The sequence below is a fragment of the Daktulosphaira vitifoliae genome, unplaced genomic scaffold (assembly GCF_025091365.1).
Source record: "Daktulosphaira vitifoliae isolate Bord-2020 unplaced genomic scaffold, ASM2509136v1 Scaffold_2, whole genome shotgun sequence".
NCBI lineage: Eukaryota > Metazoa > Arthropoda > Insecta > Hemiptera > Phylloxeridae > Daktulosphaira > Daktulosphaira vitifoliae.
This window is the reverse complement of record NW_026099573.1, coordinates 19,598,463-19,621,372: the sequence shown is the minus strand read 5'-3', so window position 1 is coordinate 19,621,372 and position 22,910 is coordinate 19,598,463. Positions and strand designations below refer to the sequence as shown.

Genomic DNA, 22,910 nt, shown 5'->3' with positions numbered 1-22,910 from the left:
CACCAGTTTATAATCTATTTGGTAGCGGGCAATATCGCCTGGAATTTTCCATGTAAATATTCTTCTCTTGGGGTTTTGAAATCTGATGTTCATTATAACCATCCCATTTTCTCTGCAGAACTCTTTTACTCTTTGGCCTCTTGCATTTATCAAGAAAACTATGTTGGTTAACATTTCATAAACCCATGTTATTATCGATAACCAAAAAATAACTTTTTCATATATTTACACGACTCAGTCAATGGGGGGGGGGCACATGCCCCTGTGCGCTCCTCTAAATACGCCACTGGTTATAATTAATAAAAAAATTTGAAAAATCATCACAATAATTACTAATTATAATTTATACTCTATCCTTATCTTGAAATCAAAATAAATTATTTAATTTTATTATCACATTTTAATATTAATTTAATTAACTATATGTTATTATGATTTCCCTTGATTCTTTCCTATTTTTTGGATGAGTTTTATTTAAATTAAAAAAATTTCTTCACGTTTTTTTCTTGGTATTTGACAATTTTCTGTATGCAAAGGTGCCAGAGGCATTCTCTTTTCCTTCATATACATTTTTTGAACAAAAACTAACGTGTTTTTTCATCATTAAACTGACTTTCAGTAAATAACACATATTTTCCCAGTTCAGATTTTATAGATACAATATCTCTTAGTAAAATTCTATTTGTAGATTAATAGTTTCTGTATTGCCTTATAATCATTCCATTTAAAATAATTAAAATAACTCATTTTTTTATGTGGACGTTTCCTTTATTAACCGTTCCTAATGTAATAATAAAATCTTCGAAGTTATACGTTTACGTTAATATTTTTTGAGAATTTCATTCTATGATTAGATACATAATCAGACGATATAAATGTGTGTCCTGCTTTAAGTTAATTTAAAATTATTTCTTATGCACATATAATGGGAGTTGACGATATACAGTGATTAATTTATCGTGAAAAACTTCATTAATCAAAAAATAAAAATAATATTGGGTAATTTTTTATTTGGTCTCTTATAGGTATATATTTTACTCAATTTATCAATCATAAAATATTTTTAATGTTCATTCCTTATACATTATAAGGGTGTCAACTTTATGCTTTTAAATAGAAACATATACATATTTAACTAGTTTATAAAATAGAAAATGATCTAATTAAGAAAAAGACTGGTTGATACTAACTTTTAGACCAGTATTTCAACACCATATTTCACCTACAGCCATCACTGTAAAATTTAAAAAGGTAATTTTTTTTTTTGAGAAAAACAAGAAATGGTGTATAAATTATTGTATGTATTTTAAAATCTGATACTTTTCTCTAATTATTAAAAAAAAAATTTACAACAAAAATTTACAAAAAAAATTTCAAACAGTTATCTAGAATTATTCAGTGAATGCTCCAAGATTACCAAAAAGTTCTTGAGGTACTTCTTTTTTTGATGGTAAATCCTCATCATTATCTTCATTAGTCATTAAATCGTCATCACTAAATTCAATCTCATCGGGATTTTGTACAGCTGTTTTTGGAAGGCGATCTTGCTCACTACCAAGAACAAACTTAATAGGTTCCAGTGTCTTGGCTTTATCTTCCATCGTTTTTTCTTCTAATAATTTCATTCCACTCTTTTCTGGTTCAACATTTATTGCTGACATCATTTGAGCAGACATCATGTTTACTTGAATGTTGTACATGGCTTGAACACTTCTCTTTATTCTAAGCATCTCACGAAGTGTATCTTCATTACCATGAGCTACTTCAAAAGAGGTCCATGTTTGCCAAAACTCTTCAGTTATTCTAGGATCACAAATTTGACTGCAATGAGAATATATAGCTCTAGCACGATCAATTTCACCTAATTTCGTTTCTAACTCAGCAAATCTAAGATACATGGTTCTGGCATTATTATTATTCAATACTTCTAAAGCTTTCATATATATCTCTCTAGTTTTAGGAATACCAGATATTTCTGCAGCTTTTTTAATGTATATATTAAACATTTCAAATTTCTCTTCTGGTAAAACAGCTTCAGTTGCTCTTTCATAAACAGCCATTGCTCGTCTACCTAAACCATGTTTTTCTTCAAGTTTAGCATACAATAAATAAATGCACTTAGCGAATTGTGGAGGACATCCTTCTAAACACTCTTCAAACAAATCACGGGCTCTTTCCAATTTGTTCCCACCATAACGATCCAAAAATTTAGTTAAATATGTATTCCATATATCAAAAACATTTGGCCATTTAAATAAAGCTACGCCTTTTTCATATGCTTTAAACATTTCTTCAAAATAATTATTTTCTTCTAAAAATAACCCATAGTTAATAATAGTCTGAGGTGTAGCAATTCGTAAGTCTATAACACGATCATAGCAAGCCATTGCAGATTTGACAGTTCCAAAACTTTCTTCCATATCTAAATATAATGACCATAACTTCAGAGATTTGTGTAGTCGTATTTGTACTGTTTCAGTATCATCATGATAAGCAACTTTTCTTGATGGCATAGCAGTTGCTTGCCTCATTAATTTCATAGCTTCATTAAAGTTATCATGTCTTAATTCCATTTCAACCCATTCACACCAAACACTAGCTAAGTGTTCAACTTTCACATAATGAACCATGACAGCCTTTTTAAAGACTAACCTTGCTTCTTCTAATTGATTAGCTTTTTCATAGAATTTAGCAAACTCTACCCAAAGAGTATGTAAACGTCCAACAGCTTTTTGAGGATCAATTGTTTCAACAGCTTCTGTAAATGTGTTAATAACTTGTACATCATTACCTTCATATAACTGAACACGTTTAAGCCACTCTTTAACATTGTGTGGGTTTTGTCTCAGTAAAACTGAATTTAACAATAATAATCTTCTTTCAATTAAATTTTCTAATCTTGCCATTCGCAAATCAATCTCAGAATCATCTTTTTCAGAACTATTTTCATGTACAGATTCCATCCTTTTTTGCAAACTTAACTCTTCAAATTGTGCATATGCATCATAAACTTGAGTGAAATCACGAACAGTAGTGACGGTTTGAATGGCTTCTTCATATATATCTCTAGCACGTTCAAATAAACCACTTCGAATGTAGTAATCTGCTAAAGAATTCCATAAATGACCTAATTGATCAGTATAACGCCTAAGTCCACTACGTATAATTGCATCAACATTTAAAGACTTAATTTCTAATGGATTTTTTGATATAAGATTACATAATTCATTCCAAAGTTGATGTTTTGATTTACCATGTTTTGATATAAATGTATCATTGTTTACTATTTCAGATAAACGAACAGCAGCTTCATCTAATCTACCAGAAGTTGTAAGATATTCAATGTAATCTTCTGCATCTTCTGGAAATAGCTTTAAGTATCTTCTATATATTTTAACAGCAACTTCAGGATCATGATTTCTTTTAATAAAATTTAAATATAATGGCCAAATGCGAACATGCTGAGTTATTGGTAAAGCTCTAAGTGCTCGATCAAACAATCGCCGAGCTACTGTAAGTTTGGGTTGTTTTAGCATAAATGTGCAAAATTCAATCCAAATGCGTGGCATTTTATTCATGTAAACTAACGATCGTTCATATACATTGTTAATTTCTTCATAATCAGGATTTTCTGCTTTTTTTGCATACTTACGACGTATTTTTAAATAATTGTGCCAAAGTTTATAGCTTCCAGGAAGCTGTTTAAGAGAACGTTCATATAGAACACATACTTTATTATATGGTCCAAACTTGTAATTATCTATATATCTCATCCAACATTTAACAGAATTTGGATTTCTCAATATATCTTGTTCAAATTCGACATCTCTTTTATTTAGTTTGTATGATTGAAATATTAAAGCATCCGATTTATAATTGGAGTCAACTGCCATGTTTTCATTTCCAATCATAGTTAAACCTGGAAAAACAAATAATTGTTTACAAATATGTAAAAACTAAGTAATTTAAGTTACATAAAGTATTAATAAACTATTACCTTAAAAGTGAATTTTCAGGAAAGTGATTTTTAAAAATTAAGTGACTCCGTTATATTTACTGAATTGTTATCAAAACTTTGTTACTTGAAGTAACTTATTTTGGACGTGATGTTGTATATAAATAATGTAACGTCAAAGAGATCATATTATTTTTTAACGCTTCTGCATCGTTATCAAATCCTTGTCACTTATACTCAGCGGTAAGTACCGGTTTACTTACCATATGAATAAACGTATCCGACACTGCTAGATAATTCTTAGTCCAGACCTTAGATGAAATATTATATAAAGAGCTTCATTTCACATTATTCTAGACTAGGGTACAATTATAATTAGTATACTTGTCTATGATTATAAATTATAATTTATTTTTTATAATTTATAATGTCTTATCTATAATTATACACTATAGCAAAGTTTTGATCAACCCATTATTTCATAGATTTTTACTCAGTATTTGTATTTTACCTTAAATAATTACTATATCATATAAAAAAATATTTAATAATCATAGTTTATAATTCTAGTTCAGTGATTTGTCATTATTATATCTATAATTATTAATGAAATAGAAATGCTACAATTATTTTGTCTGGAAATCACAAAATTATTTATGTATACTTTATTGTTATGTTTAATAAAATTATAAACGAAGAAATCTTTTAAGGCATATTTTATACCTTTATAAGTTTATGAAATAAAAAAATCATTTTTAATTTAATATTCTTACTTCTATAACAATACAACTATTATTTCAATCAATACTTTCACATTGAGCAAAGCGTAAAATTCAGCTGAGTTGCCAATCTATTTAACCAATTGCATTATTTTTTGGGAAGTGGCAACTTAGGCATTTACCTCAAACTGAGGTAAATACCTAAGTTACCTGAAAATTTAGACTAAGGTCCTCAATCTGAAAAGAAAAGTCGGGTACTCAGGATATCTTTAGTATTTGGTAAATCCTCTTGATAAAGTTATGTTAGTTGAGGTGTACAATCCCCTTGCCATTCCCACCATAAAAGTTATAGTTTTGAATAGATTGGCATAAAATGTTTATTAAAAGAAGGATTGTATTTGAAGTATTATTAATAAAATTTTTATTGAAATGTGCATTTTTTTTTTTAAATTATAGCAAAAAAATTTGTCATATTTAACGGTAATAATGCAATTTTTGTCCTAAAAGCTAATTATAGATGAAAAATCAACAAAACGTTTTTCATTTCTTAAAATTATAGTAATTTCAATAACTACTTTGAATTGATACAATTTGAAGATACAGGTTCTTTTTAACATTGTCAAAAACTTTAAAACCGACCAATTTTAATAGATTATTTAAAATCTTTAAAAAATAATATTTCTATAAATTTGATGTTACATATTAATTTTTACTTAATAATTTATAAGTTATTATTTAATAAATTGATTATTAATAATAAATTTCATTTTATTTGTTATTATATTTCATATATACAATTTAGTTATTTTTCATATATTCTAGCACAGCTAAGCTATAGTTGATATCATTGCTAAGTCTACTCCAAGCAACACTTTCTTTGTTAACTATCCTCTCAAGTAAATTTAACATATCTTCATTTTTTAATTGTGCTACTGCCCTACCATTATGCTTAATAAATACTCCCAGATACGATTGAGCCAATTCAAAATCATCACTTTCAAAATGTGTAGTAATAATGTCCAATAAAGTTAAAAATGCATTTAGCAATTGACTAGATCCACCAGCCTCTGGATTTAGAGAACGTATTTCATAGTTTACAGCTGATGGTCCCATATTTTTTAGAGTGGTAAATAATGTAACATTCTGTTCTAATGTTTGAGCTTTGAGCAAATCATTAGCAAATACTGTATGTGACAATAACTCAATTCTATTCAAAACACTTTTAGAATTTTCTTTATGAGGTAAAGATTTATTTAAGTCAAAATGAAGTTGTTGGTCATTTAATGATTGTATAGTAGGTAAGAAGAATGGAGCAGCTTCAGGTTTTTTTGCAGGCATTTTTGGTTTGTTCCGCTTTTTAATAGCATCTAAATCTAATAATGGTATCCAACGTGAATCTGCTAAACCACTAGTAGTAATTAAACCAGACTCTAGTTGTTTAATTTTACACTCATTATTTTCATATTTATTAATTTGATTTTCAGTTATAGAATTTTCACCACCTCCAGTTAATGGAAGTGGAACAGTAACAACATCTTCATCTTCATTAATAGGTCGTAAACTGACATGTGAATATGCTGATCGAACTGTCCACAAATGAATACCGAGATAACCAACATGAGCTGTAGCCAAATATGTTCCAGATGGTGAAAATGTCAATGACACACATGGTGTATTTACCTATAAATAAGCTATGTTTTAGTATAATAAAATGTTTTATAATTGATAATTTACCTTAAGTATATCAATAGTACACATTGCTGGAATGTCCCAAGTACGGATTGTTGAATCCATAGCTGCAGTAACTAACCATCGTGAATCAGGACTAAATGCAATATCTGTTATAGGACCACGATGTGCTGAAAATTTTCTGATAATTGTTCGCTGATCAATATCAATTAAGCAAACTATATAATTATCTAAAGCTATAGCCAAAAATGAAGTATCTGAGTCAGGCCAAACAAAAAATGAGACAGCATCATCCAAATTCATTTTAGATATTAATTCTGTAAAATATAATAAAAACAATAATAATTCAGCTAAAAAATAATATTTGAATGAATACATATAAAATATAATACGTTTCATTCTATTAATTATATCAAAAATATATTAGAATAATTTGTATGATAGTACAAATGGCGTTTTATAAAAAAAAATCTAGTACAGTGAGTTTGAAACATATTTGTGACAAGTAAAGTTAATATTTGACAGTGATTAAAATCACTATAAAAATAAGTTTTGATGTAAATCTGTAGATAATGTAATTTTCTAATTTTTAGAAGGAATTGTTGGATTATTACAAATCAACATCAACTCATATTTCTTTAATTATATCCTTGATTACTAATTTTAAAATTTATAATTATAATACATATTAAAGAAATTTAATTTACTATGAAATATTGATATTCAATATTTTGTATTATAATTTTTACGGAGAAATTATATAAAATCTTAAGTGTTATACATTTGAATAACTCAATAGCAAATATGAATCATAATTTTAATTATGGTTAAAAAAAGAAAGTTAACTTTTATAATTTGATTATTTTGACTTTTTTTAGTAAATTATTATTTCACTAATAAAATTCAAATTATAATTTATCATAAGGCAATAGAAGCTAAAAAATATTTTTAAGAGCAGTCCTTTTCTTTCAATATACTTATTAGATTGATATTAAAAGCTACAAACATTTTCCATAAAAATATTTATAATTGACACTTAAAACTTTTCTATTTTTAATTTATAGTATATAACACAATCTTTAATTTAACATATACCTGAAGCTCGTGATATTTACAGATATTTTCAAAAGTTTAGGTTTTATGCAAGAGTTACTATTTTGAATCGACCCCTGTAAGCAGGTAAAGGGTCAAAGGTAAACTATCAAAGAGTCTTTTATTTTTAATTATGGTCTCGTGTAAAATTTACACAGAAATGTAATAAAATTAAATCTATAATTATTTTGTTCTGATAATTAATGAAATTATATTGACTTAAGTTAAAATGGTAAATTATGTTTGTAAAAAATCAATCAATATTTATTAACTAAGTCAATTAAATTATAGTTAGGCCAATTTAGTGACGGCAGATTAAAATCACCAATCAAAATGAGCTATGCATCTGAGTATATACAATTGGTAAAAATAAATATAATGAATTTGCAGCATCAAAATAATTTTTATAGACATTAGATTATAGAATTAGATGGAACATAAATTCAAATAATAATAATAATCTTTTTAGAATTATTATTTACAAAAATAAAAACATGCTAAACACTATTTATAGCAACATTATAAATGAACTATTAATGTATTTCTAGCAAAAATTTAAACATAACCACCTCGCTTAAAAGAGCTGGTTAAAATCGAACTATCAACTCTATAAATTAATTAAATTTTGAAACATAACTCTGAATTAGAAATTAACTCATCTAGGTTTTAAGTAATAATATGTTTAATAAAAATACATTAATATTTGGAATCGCCGCATTTAATTTAGTTTTCATAAATTAAGTTTTTGGAGAGGTTTCCTAAAATTTATTTAGTAGACTTTTCCTTTATTGGTTTTAGTTTTCCCATTTACGGGGAACAAGGGAAATTTTTTCAATTTTTGAGTATAATATCTTTTTTATATGTTACAGCCCATTCTATGTATTAAAATACTTGTAACTTAATAAATACTTTTCCTAAAATTATTATCGACCCAACCAAAATTGTTTGTAGGAAAAGCACTAATAAATGACTTTTGAATAAATAAGACATATAATATAAAGTATGCATAAAATGTAGTATAAATATGCAGTAATTATTTAAAAAAAATTATATGAAAATGATAATTGGATCAAAAGCTATTAGAGTTGACAGTTAAGTCTCAAATAACTTGAATACTTAGTACACAAAGTTCATTAAAAAAATAATACTTAGTAATAATGATTTACATTGATATTTGAAAGTGCTTCTTTGTAAAAGTATAAGAATTTTTGTATATTATAAAGATTTAACATCTCAATTTAACTGTAAAAATGTTTAGTAAAAACAAATTAATATAAAAATTTTTGGTTACTTGTTTATGATAAAAGGGTCTTTTGGAACTAGAAGTTAACCATAATATTTATTATGCTACAAAATAAATTTCACCTGTTTTGTATTGAAATAATTTTTTGTCAAATTCATAAATTACTGTATTAATTTTTATAAGTTTAAATTATTATTAAAGTGAAGTGAGATAAGTGTGTATGCTTTTTTTTTTCACTTAAATGGTCATAAGATGATTTGTATATTATTATTCTGTTAAATAATTGTCATATATAATATAAAAACTATCAGAGTACCTGAATTTATACTAAAGAGTTTAAATGAATTAAAATTCAACTTTCCAGTGCTTATTAAAGTAAAAAAAATTGAAGGCAACACATATCCAAATAGGGACAGAAGCGATTCTGAAAATTGAACTATGTTATTAAATAATTTCTTTGACATAAATATAATAAATTAGATAATAATTTAAGTTATACTTTTGTTTAAATGTCAATGTCAATTATTCAAATTTTATGTTTAACTTGTTTATTGACATTTATAATTGATTAGGTTATTAAACAAAAATAAAGAATGAATTTTCAAATAATTTAAGTTACCATATTTTTAATAGATAAGGTCTACATAACTAGTCAATTACACTAATCTCGTTACACAAATGTACTGGGGCAAATGTGAAATCACACTGAAATAAATTATTTTATTTCATATTATTTAATTATTAAAATATAGAATATAGTAAGTGTAGTAATAATTTAGTTGAAATCAATCACATGAAAAAATGATATTTAATTATGCATCAGATGGCATCAAATTTTCATAAATGAGTGACAACAGACTATTTAATAATTTTATATTTAACAGCATAAAAATTTGAACAATTAAAAGAGGATAACATAACGGTTTGATAAAAAATTTTTTAATGAATAATCATATATTTTATCACATCCAAATATTCAGCACACTTACCTCATTTCACTTTACTAAGAAAATCTATTTAGGGTATTATTTATATTTTAAATGATAAATAAATTAATCTTACTGGTAGTTTTAAAATTCCAGAAGTTTAAAAAATGTTCAGTTCCTCCTGTAATTGTAACCTGATTGAGGGGATCAACATAAACAGCTCTAGTAAATTTATGAGCAATTGGATCTCCAAATGTACCTCGATGAGCACCAGATTGGACATTATATTTATCAACATGTCCAGTAGAATAACCTATGATAGCAAAATTACCACATCTAGAAAGACATGCACAAGTAGCACTAACTCCTACTCCTGCTTTTTTATTAAATCTTGAAGGATGACATAACAATCGATCAGACATACAACCTGCTTGAACTGACCAAATGGTAGCAGCAGGTGTGCCCTGGTGAACAGCTACTACACCAGTACCCCAGTCCATGTCCCTAGCAGGTTCAGTTGTAAACCATGATATTGGTGGCATAGTTAATGGATCTGACCATTTATTCCCACGTTTTTTTGATAGTTTTCTATTATAAGATGCTCTACCAAAACTACGGTTAGCTATTTCAGTTACAGTACAAAATGAACGTAAGGTTGAATCACCTCCGGCACTTAATACTTCATCACCTACACCATAATAACGAATTCTTGTAGGTGGCTTCCAATGACCTGAACGTATTTTATGCAGTGAAATATCAGAGTTATCAAAACGCCACATCTTAAGAGAATTATCTATAGATGAGGTGACAACAAGTAATTCGTCAGGTAAACATTGAAGTCCTGATATTGGCCCATGGTGTGCTTTAACTAATAAATTATCCACCTGACCTTCTTCGAGATTCCATGAAACTAAAGTACCTCTTGAACTACCAACAACCATCAATTGTTTACGTATTATAAAAGCAATTCCAGTGATTGCTCCCCATTCTTGTGTATAGACTGTTTTAGTAATGTCATACTTTAAATTATGAAGAATAATACGACCATCATGGAGACCAACTGCAACAACATCTTCTGCAGAAGCTGGTACTAAAGAAGTAACTTTTGCTCCTGTCCATCCTTGAAACTCATATACCAATTTGGCTGTCTTTATATTCCATAGTTGTAATCGCCCATCATCTGATCCCAAAAGTATTTTATTAGTATAAGTTGGCGGATGACAAATTGTTGTTACTTTAATATTTAATTTCCACTCAGTATATACCGATTCTGCCTTGATATCCCATACTCGTACATTACCAGTTTCATTAATGGTTATTAAATGGGCAGCAAAAGGTAATAAAAGATGTACTGGAGCTCCATGATTTTTATATGTATGTTTTAACTCAACACCACGCCGCCAAGCATATACATTATCATTACCTTTACAAGCTGTAAATACTAAATAGTTATCTGCAGCCATGCATTGTATATCATCATCATGTTGAGGACTTACAGATAGTAGTTGAAATCTATCTGTACTGTAAGTATGAAATGCACGACCTACACATGTGATAACTAAATTTTCTCGTCTCATATTAATGTAGCGGGTTACTAAAGGGACTTCATTGCTAACATAACCTGAAAAATAGATTAACAGAGAATATATTTAAGATTGCATGTGTTAATGAAATTATTTATTTTCAGTAAATGTAAAAATACAAAAGAATTATAAAAAATAATTATGATTTTAAAAATAAATATTGACTTTGAACTACAATACTTTAATCATTTTATTCCTTCTTTCAATTAAAAGAATATAAAAAATCATTATATCTCTACAAACTATCAGTAACTTCACTATATTACTTTATGTTGGAAATATATTAAAAACTTTCCTTTTCTATGTTATTTAATTCTGGAACTCTTACCTAAAGCTCTATGGGGAGCGTATGCCCTGCTACCACCATCAGGAGTCATCATGTTAAATCTTGAAAAAATTAAAAATATTAAATAAAATCCAACATTTCTCTATATATACGGTATTGTTTATTCCCAAAGCTAGAGTATCAATAATATTAACATGCACGTGCTTATAGTCTTATCAGTTGTTATCAAAATATAAAATGGTTTAGACATAAAGATAGTAATATTAGAATTTAATTTAGGTCTAAACCTCAGGTACATTATATAGGTTCTATAACCACGACCAGCGGAAGTGTTTCAAGATAAAATCACAATTCTGCCATTAAATTCTCTATTCCCTGTAATTTTTGTTTTTGCTTATTTGACCTACGCAAAATGGCGTTTCTATGGCTTCATCTCTTATTACTTTATAACCATGCTTCCCGATTTTAATGTTTTTTATTGTAACATTATTAATATCTGATACAGAAAAAATATACTTAAAAAAAAAAAGAAAATAGAATTAAAATTATTATTGTTCTTGCTATTTTTATTTGTGATGAATGATTTCGTTTAGGGAAAATGTGTCTTCTACTGCTTTAAATTTTAATGATAAAGAAATATAACTTTCTTTTATCACATTTTATCTATTCATATCATTCTATACCGTGAAGCAACAACTGTTGCTGAGTTTAGTATTTTTTAACCAAACGTTAATAAATATTTATTTTGAAAAATGTAAAATTTGTTGCAAGACTGAACAAATTATTTACTAATTTATCAACTACCGAAACCTAATAGCAAAATCCATTCTCATAATTTGATTTCAGGTTAAAAATGTCGATACTTCAGTAATTTTTTCGGAGAACTGTGAGTTTTTATATCAATGACTATATTCTTATTTTATTTAATTCTTACTTGTTCCACAGTTAATTTTAATACTTTTTACTGAATACCTGGACCTAATTCTCATTAATTGTCTAATTTTCATGAGCTAATGACATATAATAATTTGAAAATATAACAAAAAAATTGTCTTATTTATTTTCTTATTGTTTCAAGTTAAATATTTTATTTCTATGAGGTCGGGTATAATATTGTTTTTATATTTTATTTTAGAAAGATATCTTGTTTATTGTAATTTTGAATAAAGGCAATGTTATAATATTAAAAGTATTATGTAATTTTCAAGGTATTTCAGTATATAATTATTTTACTTACACATTTAAAATTTTTAGGTTATTAAAATTTTTGGTTAATCATTTTTAATATGACCAAAATTAGTGGAGTTCTCTATAACAGTAATGGAAAGCGTAGCAGAACTGATGATGATTGTAGAATTACAAAACGTATGAAAATTTCACATGATTTTAAAAATTTTGTTATATCTTCTAATAATGGAAAAAATAAACAGAATGGAAAACTATGCAATAACTCAACATTAAATCATGATAGCACAAATAATTATTCAGAATCAGATGAAAAATTTATGAAATTGGTTAGTATTATTTTAATAACATATTACTAAAATTATCTGATATTTCTCAAATGACTCTTTTTAAATATAAGTACAACAATGTTATAATTTGACTAATTTATATTTTTTATTTTTATTATAACTAACTTAATAATAAAAAACATTTTAAACTTCATTTCACTATAGTATTTAAAAAATATATAAGTATATTTTTATCAAATTGTAAAGGAGACTAGGGTATATTTGAATGTGGGTAGATTTGAATTGATAACATTAATCTAATTTTAGTAATAAATTAGATAGATTTATGTAATAAATTTAAATCTATCCCACATTCTAATGTGTCCCAATCTCCCCTAGTTATTATAATTTTATTGATTTATTAATTTTTATTTTTAGAGGCCAATTTCTGAAAAATTATCTTGATATTCAGTATAAGAGTTATATTTGACAGTTTAGACAATCTTAATTTTAATATTATTTTAATTTTCATTCTTAGTAATGTATTTAAATATATGATAACTAGGTATTAGAGTGGATCAAAAAAAATTGATCTTCGAAATTTTAATTAAAACCATTTTAACTTTATTATATACATTAAAATAGGCATTTTGTGACGGTTTGATATTCTTAATAAATATTTTTACTGGTTGCTCAACGCGTTTTTAGTTTTTTAACCAAAAATACCCTAAAAAACAACAAACAGCCTCTGCTATTCAATTATTGGTCAAATATTATGATTAGTATATCAAAATAGTTTGATTTTTACTGTAAAATACAAATTTTTTAATTTTAAAAAATTGATAGTTTGGATATACATTAAATATAATAAGTTAAAATGGTTCTCATTAAAATTTCGAAGATGGACTTTTTTAAATAAATTTTGTTAGTTATTGCAAATATACTATCAAACAATTCAAATTTTTATAATTGACTTGTAAACTTTGTTATGTGTGGTTACTAAGATATAGTTTTCAAGGATTTAGATAGGTTTATCACCCCAAAATAAAAAATATTTCAACGCTGTTAGGTAATACAAAGTGAAAATTTTATCATTTACCACTTGATTACTCAAAATAAATACAATATTGGAAAAAAAATTTTGATTTCTTTTATTGTATATATTTCTTGATTTATTAACAATTTTTGAACCAATATTTCAGAAGTTATTAACAATTTAAAGTAAAGAATATAGGTGAGAAGTAGGTGCTGCTATATTTATCATTAGTAATTTCCTGACCGTACTCTTTGTCCCGCCTAGATATAAAAATGAGAAACTTATAGTTATTTTCTTAATTAGATTATTTTCTATTTTTATAAGCTAGTTATATATGTATGTTTCCATTTAAAAAAATATGTTGAAACCTCTTTAAGTTGTAAGAAATGATTTTAAAAAGTAATTATTAGCTAATAAATCAAGAAATATATGCAACTAAAATATTTTTTTTCAATATTATATTTATTTGAGAGTAATTGAGATGATAAACTGATCATGCTGTATAATTCTACAACAAAGTTGCTCAAACTAGAGACTTTTTAAAGTATCTCCAGCAAAATTTATAAATTCATATACTCCTAGGCTCTAATGATAATTATATTATGTACTGTGTAGATAATAGTCATAAATCAATTAAATACTTTTTTTTAAACCTGTGTTCATTTTTAGTACATATTATAAAAGTTAATATATTTTTTAATTATTTCTTAGATACATGAAGATAATTCAAATACTAAAAGTTATAAATCAATGTCATGTTTAAAAACAACGAATAATGAAGTTATAGTGAATAATTGTTTAGAAGCAAATAAGAAATTATCAATAAATAAAACTAATACTACATCTGTTTCAAAGATAATTAGTAATCACATCAATACCTATAATAATTTTAGTATGTGTGAGAAAAACAAACAATCCTATTTTAACAACAATGATCCAGTCAGGAAATATGTATCGTCATCAGAAAACAATATTGAATGTATAATAATTGGGAGTGATGAAGAAATTGAAAAAAAAAATAGTTCTATTAAAATTTCTTATAATAATATCACTTTTGAGTATTCTAAAGAGAATTGGCCTTCTGTATTGAAAATGATGCAGGACCCTATATCTGGTGTTAAGGTATAGTTATTACTTATTGATAATTTAAAATATTATGACATTTGAAATAATATAATTTTTTTTAGATTTTTGAAAGTATTTTAACACAAAAAGTAGCTGGTCAACTAGTTAATAATAGTGTTTTGGGTAAGCAACGATATATGATAGAAAAGTTAAAAAAACGGGAGAGACTTTGGATGGAAAGATATAAACAATTACAAATTCAATTGTCTGAAATCAAAACAGAAGTTTTGGAAGACAAAAAAAGATTCAGTAAATTAAAACATTATAAAAGAACAATTCATACTAGTGTTGGTATTCAGGCTAATTTTGACAAGGTAAAATGAAAATTTAATATTATGTTAAATTAAAGGATACTTAATCAACTTTAATAAAATAATATAGATCAGAGTTTGATTTATCATTTGCATTTATTGATGATATTAGTTATTAAACAATGCCACAAACTAATTAATAGACTTTACATGGGTGAAACTAATGATTAAGTATTTCAGAAGTTATGAATATATATAAAATTTATGCTATAAATTATAAGTTACTTGGGGGGAAGAATAATTACTATGTAGTGCGGATATAGTTCATACTGGTGTATATATATTCTGCCCGCACTACATACCCACTCTATGATTTAAAATACATGTAAATTAAAAGTACATATCCTAAAGTTCTTTTTGACCCATCAACATTTTTTGAAAGAAAATGGCTAATAATAGCTACTTTTAGATTTTGATTAATAAAAAAAAAATTAAAATTTTTATTGTATATATTTTATAATATAAAAACTGATTTTGTTCAAAATATTCTTCTAACTTTATTATATTTCATAATATTACTACATTTTTAACTTAATAAAAATTCTCATTTTACTTTTTTCTAGGATTTAAAAACTCTTGCGGAAGTATCAACAAATAATATATCTTCTGAAAAAAATCCTTTATCAAATTTAAAATTATGTAATAGTAGTGATTCTTTGGACATTGTTAATAACTCTGAAAAAAATGTAGGTCATGAACAAGTGATAATTAAGCCACTGAAGATGTATGATTCTGTATTAATCAATAAATCTATTCCTCCACTTACTCATATCTCGCATACAAATATCTTAGAATCAACATCTCAATTTAATATATTAAAGCCAAAATTAATCCAGAATACTGATAGAAGTACAACTTTAGAAAATCAAAATTTAAACTTTGAGTCTTCCAATCTAGAAGACAATAATAACATAGAAACAAATATAGTTACAACTGATTTACAAATACACGAACAAAAAGCTTCAAGTTATAGTTCTAATAAAGATGCACAAGAAGAGCCATTTTGTGTAAGTTTTTAGTTTTTGATTTATTTTTTATTCTTTGATAAATTAAAATTATGTTTTTTTCTATAGACTACTGAAAATATTACATCTATGCTTAATAATGATGTCAAAAATGTGAAAGAAACCTATTATAAGTTGAAACCTGTACCTTTAGCTATTCCTTTACCAGTTGCAGTAACTCTATCAACTCCAACAAAAAATGATTCTATTATAATTTCATCGTTGAATAAAGTAACAAAATATATATTACTATGTCTCTATATATGTTTAAAATAAATAAATACAAAAAAAAAAAATGTATATGCATAAGTCCAACTTTTCTTTTTATTGAATTTAACAATATTAGAAGTATTTAATTTAAAAAATGCAGTTATTATAATTTTGAACATGTTTTCATACATTTTACTTGTGATTTAATATTTACATTAATAGTCTTAAAACACTTAAGAGAAATTATCTATCACTAGCTAATATAAATAATAAATTATAGCATTATAAATATTAATTATAATGTATAATAATTATATAAAATATTATATTGAATTAGTAGGTTTGTCACAAATTTAATTTTCATACACTTTTAGTTTATTTCTGAAGGGAATTCTATATATTAGTATTTACAAAAAGAATATTTATCTTGATCTTAAAATATGATCTTTTTTTAAATAATTCAATAAATTATAGTTTTGTTTTTTAATGTAGCCATCACATGTATCTCCAGAAAAATTATGTTGTCAACTGCCACCAATGCCTATTATCACTCTGAGGATTACAAAAAATTATGGACATCCAGGTAAAACTTTTTACATCTCAATGAATACTGTTGTTTCCATTAAAATATATTCATTGGTTTAATTGTATTATTTTAATACTAAATAGGTGTAATTTTGTTATGGGATTTGGATAGTTCTCAGATAACTTCAAAAATTATTAGTTATGAAATTTATAGTTATGAATTATTGGAGAATGCAAAGAAACCAAAACAGTGGATGCGTATAGGGGAAGTTAATGCATTACCATTACCAATGACCTGTACTTTAAAGTTGGTAAAGTGTTTTTAATTTTATTATAGATATTTGTGTAATAATTGATTTTTTTTCACAAAATACTTTGAAAAAAAGTAAATTAAGGATAAAATGTCAATATCAATGTACTATACTATATTATTTTTTTATTTAATTGAATTTTTATAATATTTTTTTCTATTTGAATTTTTTCTGTTACAGTCTCACAGTAAAGGTAAACGTTACTACTTTTCAGTTCGAGCAAAAGATATCCATGGCAATTTTGGGCCGTTTAGCCAACCAGAATGTGCTGTGACACCTTAATAGTAAATTTACTATGGATTTTAATTATTAAATATTGTGACTTATATTTTCTATATTATAATTTGAAATTTATTTTTAAGAAGTTACCTCAGTAACAAAATAATACTTTTACTTGTTTAGAAGATTTTTTTATTATTATCTATTTATTATTAATTTGAATATTAAGTTATAATTACATGTTATATTTATTAATACCGGTAATTACTTCATTTTTAATATGTTTACACTTAAAAGTACAAACTATTATTTTGCTTTAACTTAAACTGGTGCTTGCTATGAGATTCCATTGAAAGACTGCTAGAATGATGGAAATATTCATAGAGATCACGGGCGTCCTTTATGGGAGGACAATTGAGCATTTGCCCTAGTCTACATTTTCAGTACATATTGTATTCTCTATGTTCTAAAACGCAATTTTTGCAGGACAAAATTAGTAAGAAAAAAAAAAAACAAAATTTCTACTTTTGAATAAAAAAAAATTTTTGAGGTTGCTAAATCCAAATGTTTTTAACATCTTTCCCTTTTAGCGGTGTCATAAGAGGTTTTCTATTAATTTTAATCAATGTTTGATATAATATTTCAAAATATATGTTATTTATTTTATTAATTGTTTTTTTCATTATGAAACTCCATCCTTTAAAGTAAAATGAATGTTAAAACATTTGTGAAATAATTGATCGATCAAAAACTTACTCCAGTTTATTATAATCTGAAATGACGCTCTTGTCAGAGGTAAGTTGTTTAGAGAAATTTTCAAAGATCTTGTTGGATCGGTTTCGCGGTTTTGCAGAAATAATTTACTTATAATAAAAAAAAATATTAGAGAAAATTAGGAAATTCAACTTTAAGTAATATTTATAAAAAATATTTAATTGAATGATGAAATGGTTAAAATATAAGGAATAATTCTAATACAAAATATTTTTCAAAAAAACAATTTTATTTTCAGATTAGTAGTAAATTACTCCAATGTTAAAAATTATAAAATTCTATAAAAATATAATCAATGACGTAGCCAAGATTTTTACTTGGTAGGGGCAAAGACTTTTTTATTTTGCTTATCACTCTTAGTATTACTAAAATCGTATATTTTTAATAGTAATAAATGAGAGAGCTATAGCACCTCATCATGGTTTTGTCATTTACAAGTGTATCATAAGTATCTTCTTGTTCAATGCTTTTGTGGAAGCCGAACAATTTTTATAGTACATGACCACTTTTTTCCCCCATGTGAAAGTTTAATAGCATAACGGATATTTAATTCCATTTTTCAATAATATTATGTTAATATTAGTCAAATAAAATGTTTAAAAAACTTCTTTTCAATGTTCATTTTTAATAATTGCTATATATTTGTAATATAGTTATTAAATAATTAACAAGTGCATATTATGCAATTAAAAATGGGAAAATATGCACAAAAATAACAGAAAAATATGCACTAATATTAACTTATAAATTATTTATCATTAATTATAAATTTATTCATTTTAAAAAAAATCGTAATATACATATTTTTTTTTCCAATCCGAAGATTGGTTAAATGATTATTGATGTCTCTTTTCATTCATCTCTGCCACTTATAACCTTCTTTAACTCCCAGTATGTTCCTATTCCTATACTTTCTATCAATTGTTTCAGAAATGGAGTTCTAGGCCTACCTCTTCGCTGGTTTTCCTTCTATTATTGTGGTTATCTGAGGATAACCACAATAATTTACGTGTCCGATCCATGATTTTCTTCTCAATCTTAGCATAATCCATATTTATTTTTGTGTATTCATTCACCTAAAAACCTCAATATTTTTTATTTTTTCTGTCCATAAAACTTATAGCTTTCTTCTCCAACACCATATTTCAAAAGATCCTATTTTGGCTTTATCAGTCTTCAGTATTGTCCAAGTCTCTGCTCCATATAGAGCTACACTTCATACAAAGCTTTTTATAAGTGATTTCCTGATGTCCAAACTTATTCTGTTTGAAGTAAAAAAAATTTTTTTTTATTAGGCCTGTTTGACCTGCACTATTCTATATACTGTATCCGTATGGCCCAGGGAAACTTGCTTGGGTTAATTGATTTTGGTATCTTTTTCTCACAAGGATGTAATTTAATTGATATCTGGTTCCAGTTTCTGGCATAGTTCATGTGTATCTTCTGCGCTTAGACTGTGATAATAGTGTTTGTAATTATTAAGTTTTGCTTTTTACAAAACTCGAATAGTGTCTCTTGCCTCTTTGATTTCTTTTTCCAAGCCCAAAAGCACCTGTAATACTCTGCTCTTGAGTTTCTCCTGCAACTGCATTTCAGTCCCCCATTATTTTTATATTATCCTTCTCCTTTGATAACTTTGTCAATTTGTTCATATATTTCCTCAATTTCGTCGTCTCCGTGACTTGAGATAGGCATTTATACTTGTATAATAAAGGTGTTAACAAGATTTGTTTCCATATTAATATCAAATATTCTAATATTGTATTGAACTACGGTGGTAACACTTTTTCCCGTGATTTTATTCATAAGTATACCTACCCCTGCGTCTTATTGTCATGTCTAGCAAAAATTAATCAAAAATCACTTTGACCAGGCCATTTTATCTCATTTATGACTAGTAAGTCAATATTATAATGCTTCATTTCCAACTTAATATTTTCTAATATTCCATATATCTTTAGGGATCCCACATTTTATGTATCAATTATTCTCTTTTTTATTTTATATATAATAGTTTAAAAAAAAGGAATTTTTTAACTCTACATTATTCATTATCAAAAATCATTATACTTAGTAAATATAATGCAGAAGGTTCCTCTGGCTTTCTGTATCGCAATTGATGGGTCAGTTCTTAGAAGATATTTAAGCTATCTGCACCAAATCCTTCCATTGTCGTTAGTTCTGATTCAGACATCGCCAATGGTCAGTAGTAGCGGTTACTGATTCCTCCTCTACCTCCTATTAATCGTCTCTTATGATAAGCAGGAGTTACTGTTGGCCTATTCTGAGTACCAATTTACAGGGCATCCCCGACGAAAAGGAAAATATTATATTATATATATATATATAAATGAAACAGAATAATCTCTTTCATTTCATTTAAAATATAATGGCAATCGTGAATTATCAACTTCCAATTTTCAAATTTAAGCTTTTACAAAAGGTTAAATTATACTAAAACTAGAATTTTAAATTTATTTAAAAAAGTATCATTTATTATTTATTTGCTATATGAGTTTATTACTAAATATTATTTTGAATGGTTATTCAAATTATTTAAATATTGTGTTCTGAACTACCTTCCTATTTTTATTTTAGTAATTCCATCCATCACTGTAGAAAATAGGTAATAGTAATATTAAACGTAAGAAAAAACGAAGATAAATAATGTAATTATAAAATACATAAAAAATAATAAATTTCATTATAGATCTAACTATAACTGCATTACAATAGATATATAACGAGCCTTCCAAAAAAAATTAAGTTTGCTCACTATATACAATTATTATAAATGGGTTTAATGCTCGATGAGGTATAGTGCTTTCCTAGCTTATTACTAACGAAATATAAGAAGACGTACCGTGGTGTATGTTGTTTGCTGATAAAATAGTTGACAGGAGGATATATAAAGGAAGATAACCAAAGGTTTGAGGTGTGGAAATTAGCCCATGAAGAAAGGATTAGTAAAAGGTAGAGTATATAAATTGATGAGTTCAGTAAAGGGTCATGCACAATTTATAGCAAATGTATTTTATAACACAATTTATTTCTTTACACACTGAGGAATAATGAATGTGAAAATGAAACACATCCTTTAGTCGCTAATGTAAAAAAACATTAAGTTTAATAATTGTTAAATGGCGAAACGCAATATGTTATGGATATGTCTCATTTCTGCACTTATTTAATTTTACTGATTATAGAGAATTCGTGATTAATTAATAATTAATTATTATTAATAATAATTATTATATTCAATCTATTACGTCAAAAACTCTACAGACAGAGACAAGAATACTGTCTACTAAAGACTGCTCAAAATTTTTGATTTCTTCATATCACTTATACAAATGCTCATTCGATAATACACGCTTTTCTCGTAAGATCTCGAATTTATTGATTGTTCTATTGTAAATTATTTTCATTTAAGAAAACCTAATTACCTCCTCTTATTTTACATAACAACAAAGTTTATGCAGAGAAAATTTCAACCAATTAATTAAAAATGAATGTTCTGAAAAACAAATTATCAATTTTTATCCGTAAAAAAATCTGATTGCTTTTTGGAATGGACTATATAAATGGCCTACAATCATTCTTGATTGTTTTAATTGGAAGTGTTACTTTTAATCTTGTTATTTTTTTAAATATTTATGGTCATGTTTACAAAAGAACAGTGGCATTAACAATTATTTGATATATAGGATTGAGTGTAGATGGGTAAAGTGGAAAGATGCGTCTGGTATTATGTGGGATAAGAAAATTTCAATGAGACAGAAAGGTGACTTACGAGTGACCTACCCCAAGTAGTTGTGATTGGAAAAAGAAGAAATAAATATAGTGTTCCAAACAAATTCTGAAAAGGGCTTAAAAATCCACACTTTTGGTTCATTTTAGTTTAATTAGCCATAGCTATTTACTATAGTTAATCGATTTTGATTTTCTTCTTTTTCTTCTTCTTGTTTTTCGATGTTTAACTGGTGTGCTAGGTGGAACCACTACGATTGGTATAGGGGGTGTAGAAGAATCATTAACTTCATTCATCATAACATTAACTTTTGAAACACCAACTAAAAATTCTTCACATAAACTAGATGAGCTTTCATCACTATAATTAAAATACACATTAATTTTTGTGAAATTTGAGTTCTAAAATTAAAAAAAATATATTAATGACTGATTAATATGCAAAGAATTTTTTTATTAACGAGAAAATTATTTCAGTCAATGCCATATTAGATGAAAATCAGAACATGAATCATTATAATAGCGTTTCGAAAATCTGTAAAAAAAACTCACGGAACGTTAAAAAAATTAACGGATTGATAATTTTTTTATGTTACCTAGAAATATCTTAAACATCGGATAGGATGTCTAAAAATTTAGGTTTTAAGTTGCAAAACCCTTGCGTCAGCGAGCGTTTTTTCAAAATAGTCGACATTTTA

General features: G+C 26.0%; 4 protein-coding genes across 8 annotated transcripts in view; 1 reads left to right on the top strand and 3 right to left on the bottom strand.

The window, feature by feature from the left end:
- Positions 1 to 1,281: 1,281 nt before the first annotated feature.
- Positions 1,282 to 4,123, bottom strand: LOC126898422 (pre-mRNA-splicing factor syf1 homolog). The gene is made up of 2 exons (XM_050672418.1): positions 3,998 to 4,123; positions 1,282 to 3,919 (listed from the first exon to the last, which is right to left on the bottom strand). Exon 2 carries the CDS (start codon positions 3,909 to 3,911, stop codon positions 1,392 to 1,394), a length of 2,520 nt encoding a protein of 839 aa, XP_050528375.1. The 5' UTR covers positions 3,912 to 3,919; positions 3,998 to 4,123; the 3' UTR covers positions 1,282 to 1,391.
- Positions 4,124 to 5,421: 1,298 nt separating this feature from the next.
- LOC126898421 (WD repeat-containing protein 36) lies at positions 5,422 to 11,729 on the bottom strand. The gene is made up of 4 exons (XM_050672417.1): positions 11,536 to 11,729; positions 9,761 to 11,245; positions 6,409 to 6,680; positions 5,422 to 6,354 (listed from the first exon to the last, which is right to left on the bottom strand). Exons 1-4 carry the CDS (start codon positions 11,585 to 11,587, stop codon positions 5,473 to 5,475), a joined length of 2,691 nt encoding a protein of 896 aa, XP_050528374.1. The 5' UTR covers positions 11,588 to 11,729; the 3' UTR covers positions 5,422 to 5,472.
- Positions 11,730 to 12,145: 416 nt separating this feature from the next.
- Positions 12,146 to 18,008, top strand: LOC126898429 (activating transcription factor 7-interacting protein 2-like). 3 transcript variants are annotated; one of them, XM_050672432.1, is made up of 10 exons: positions 12,153 to 12,379; positions 12,748 to 12,858; positions 12,924 to 13,007; positions 14,695 to 15,105; positions 15,171 to 15,422; positions 15,983 to 16,426; positions 16,493 to 16,654; positions 17,126 to 17,216; positions 17,303 to 17,469; positions 17,650 to 18,008. In XM_050672432.1, exons 2-10 carry the CDS (start codon positions 12,814 to 12,816, stop codon positions 17,749 to 17,751), a joined length of 1,758 nt encoding a protein of 585 aa, XP_050528389.1. In that variant the 5' UTR covers positions 12,153 to 12,379; positions 12,748 to 12,813; the 3' UTR covers positions 17,752 to 18,008. The 3 variants fall into 3 exon arrangements, with proteins under 3 accessions (XP_050528388.1, XP_050528389.1, XP_050528387.1); XM_050672431.1 differs by having other exon boundaries at positions 12,146 to 12,379; positions 12,748 to 13,007; positions 17,303 to 17,465; XM_050672430.1 differs by having other exon boundaries at positions 12,748 to 13,007.
- A 450-nt stretch (positions 18,009 to 18,458) lies between these two features.
- Positions 18,459 to 22,910, bottom strand: part of LOC126898427 (cytosolic carboxypeptidase Nna1-like) — a 28,287-nt gene continuing 23,835 nt past the window's right edge. For 2 of the 3 annotated variants that reach the window (XM_050672425.1, XM_050672426.1), the window contains exon 13: positions 19,183 to 22,573. In XM_050672425.1, the coding sequence (XP_050528382.1) occupies positions 22,378 to 22,573 (196 nt within the window). In that variant the 3' untranslated portion in view covers positions 19,183 to 22,377. Of the gene's footprint in view, positions 18,552 to 19,182; positions 22,574 to 22,910 lie in introns of those variants that run through there. The other variant, XR_007702257.1, reaches the window with a different exon arrangement.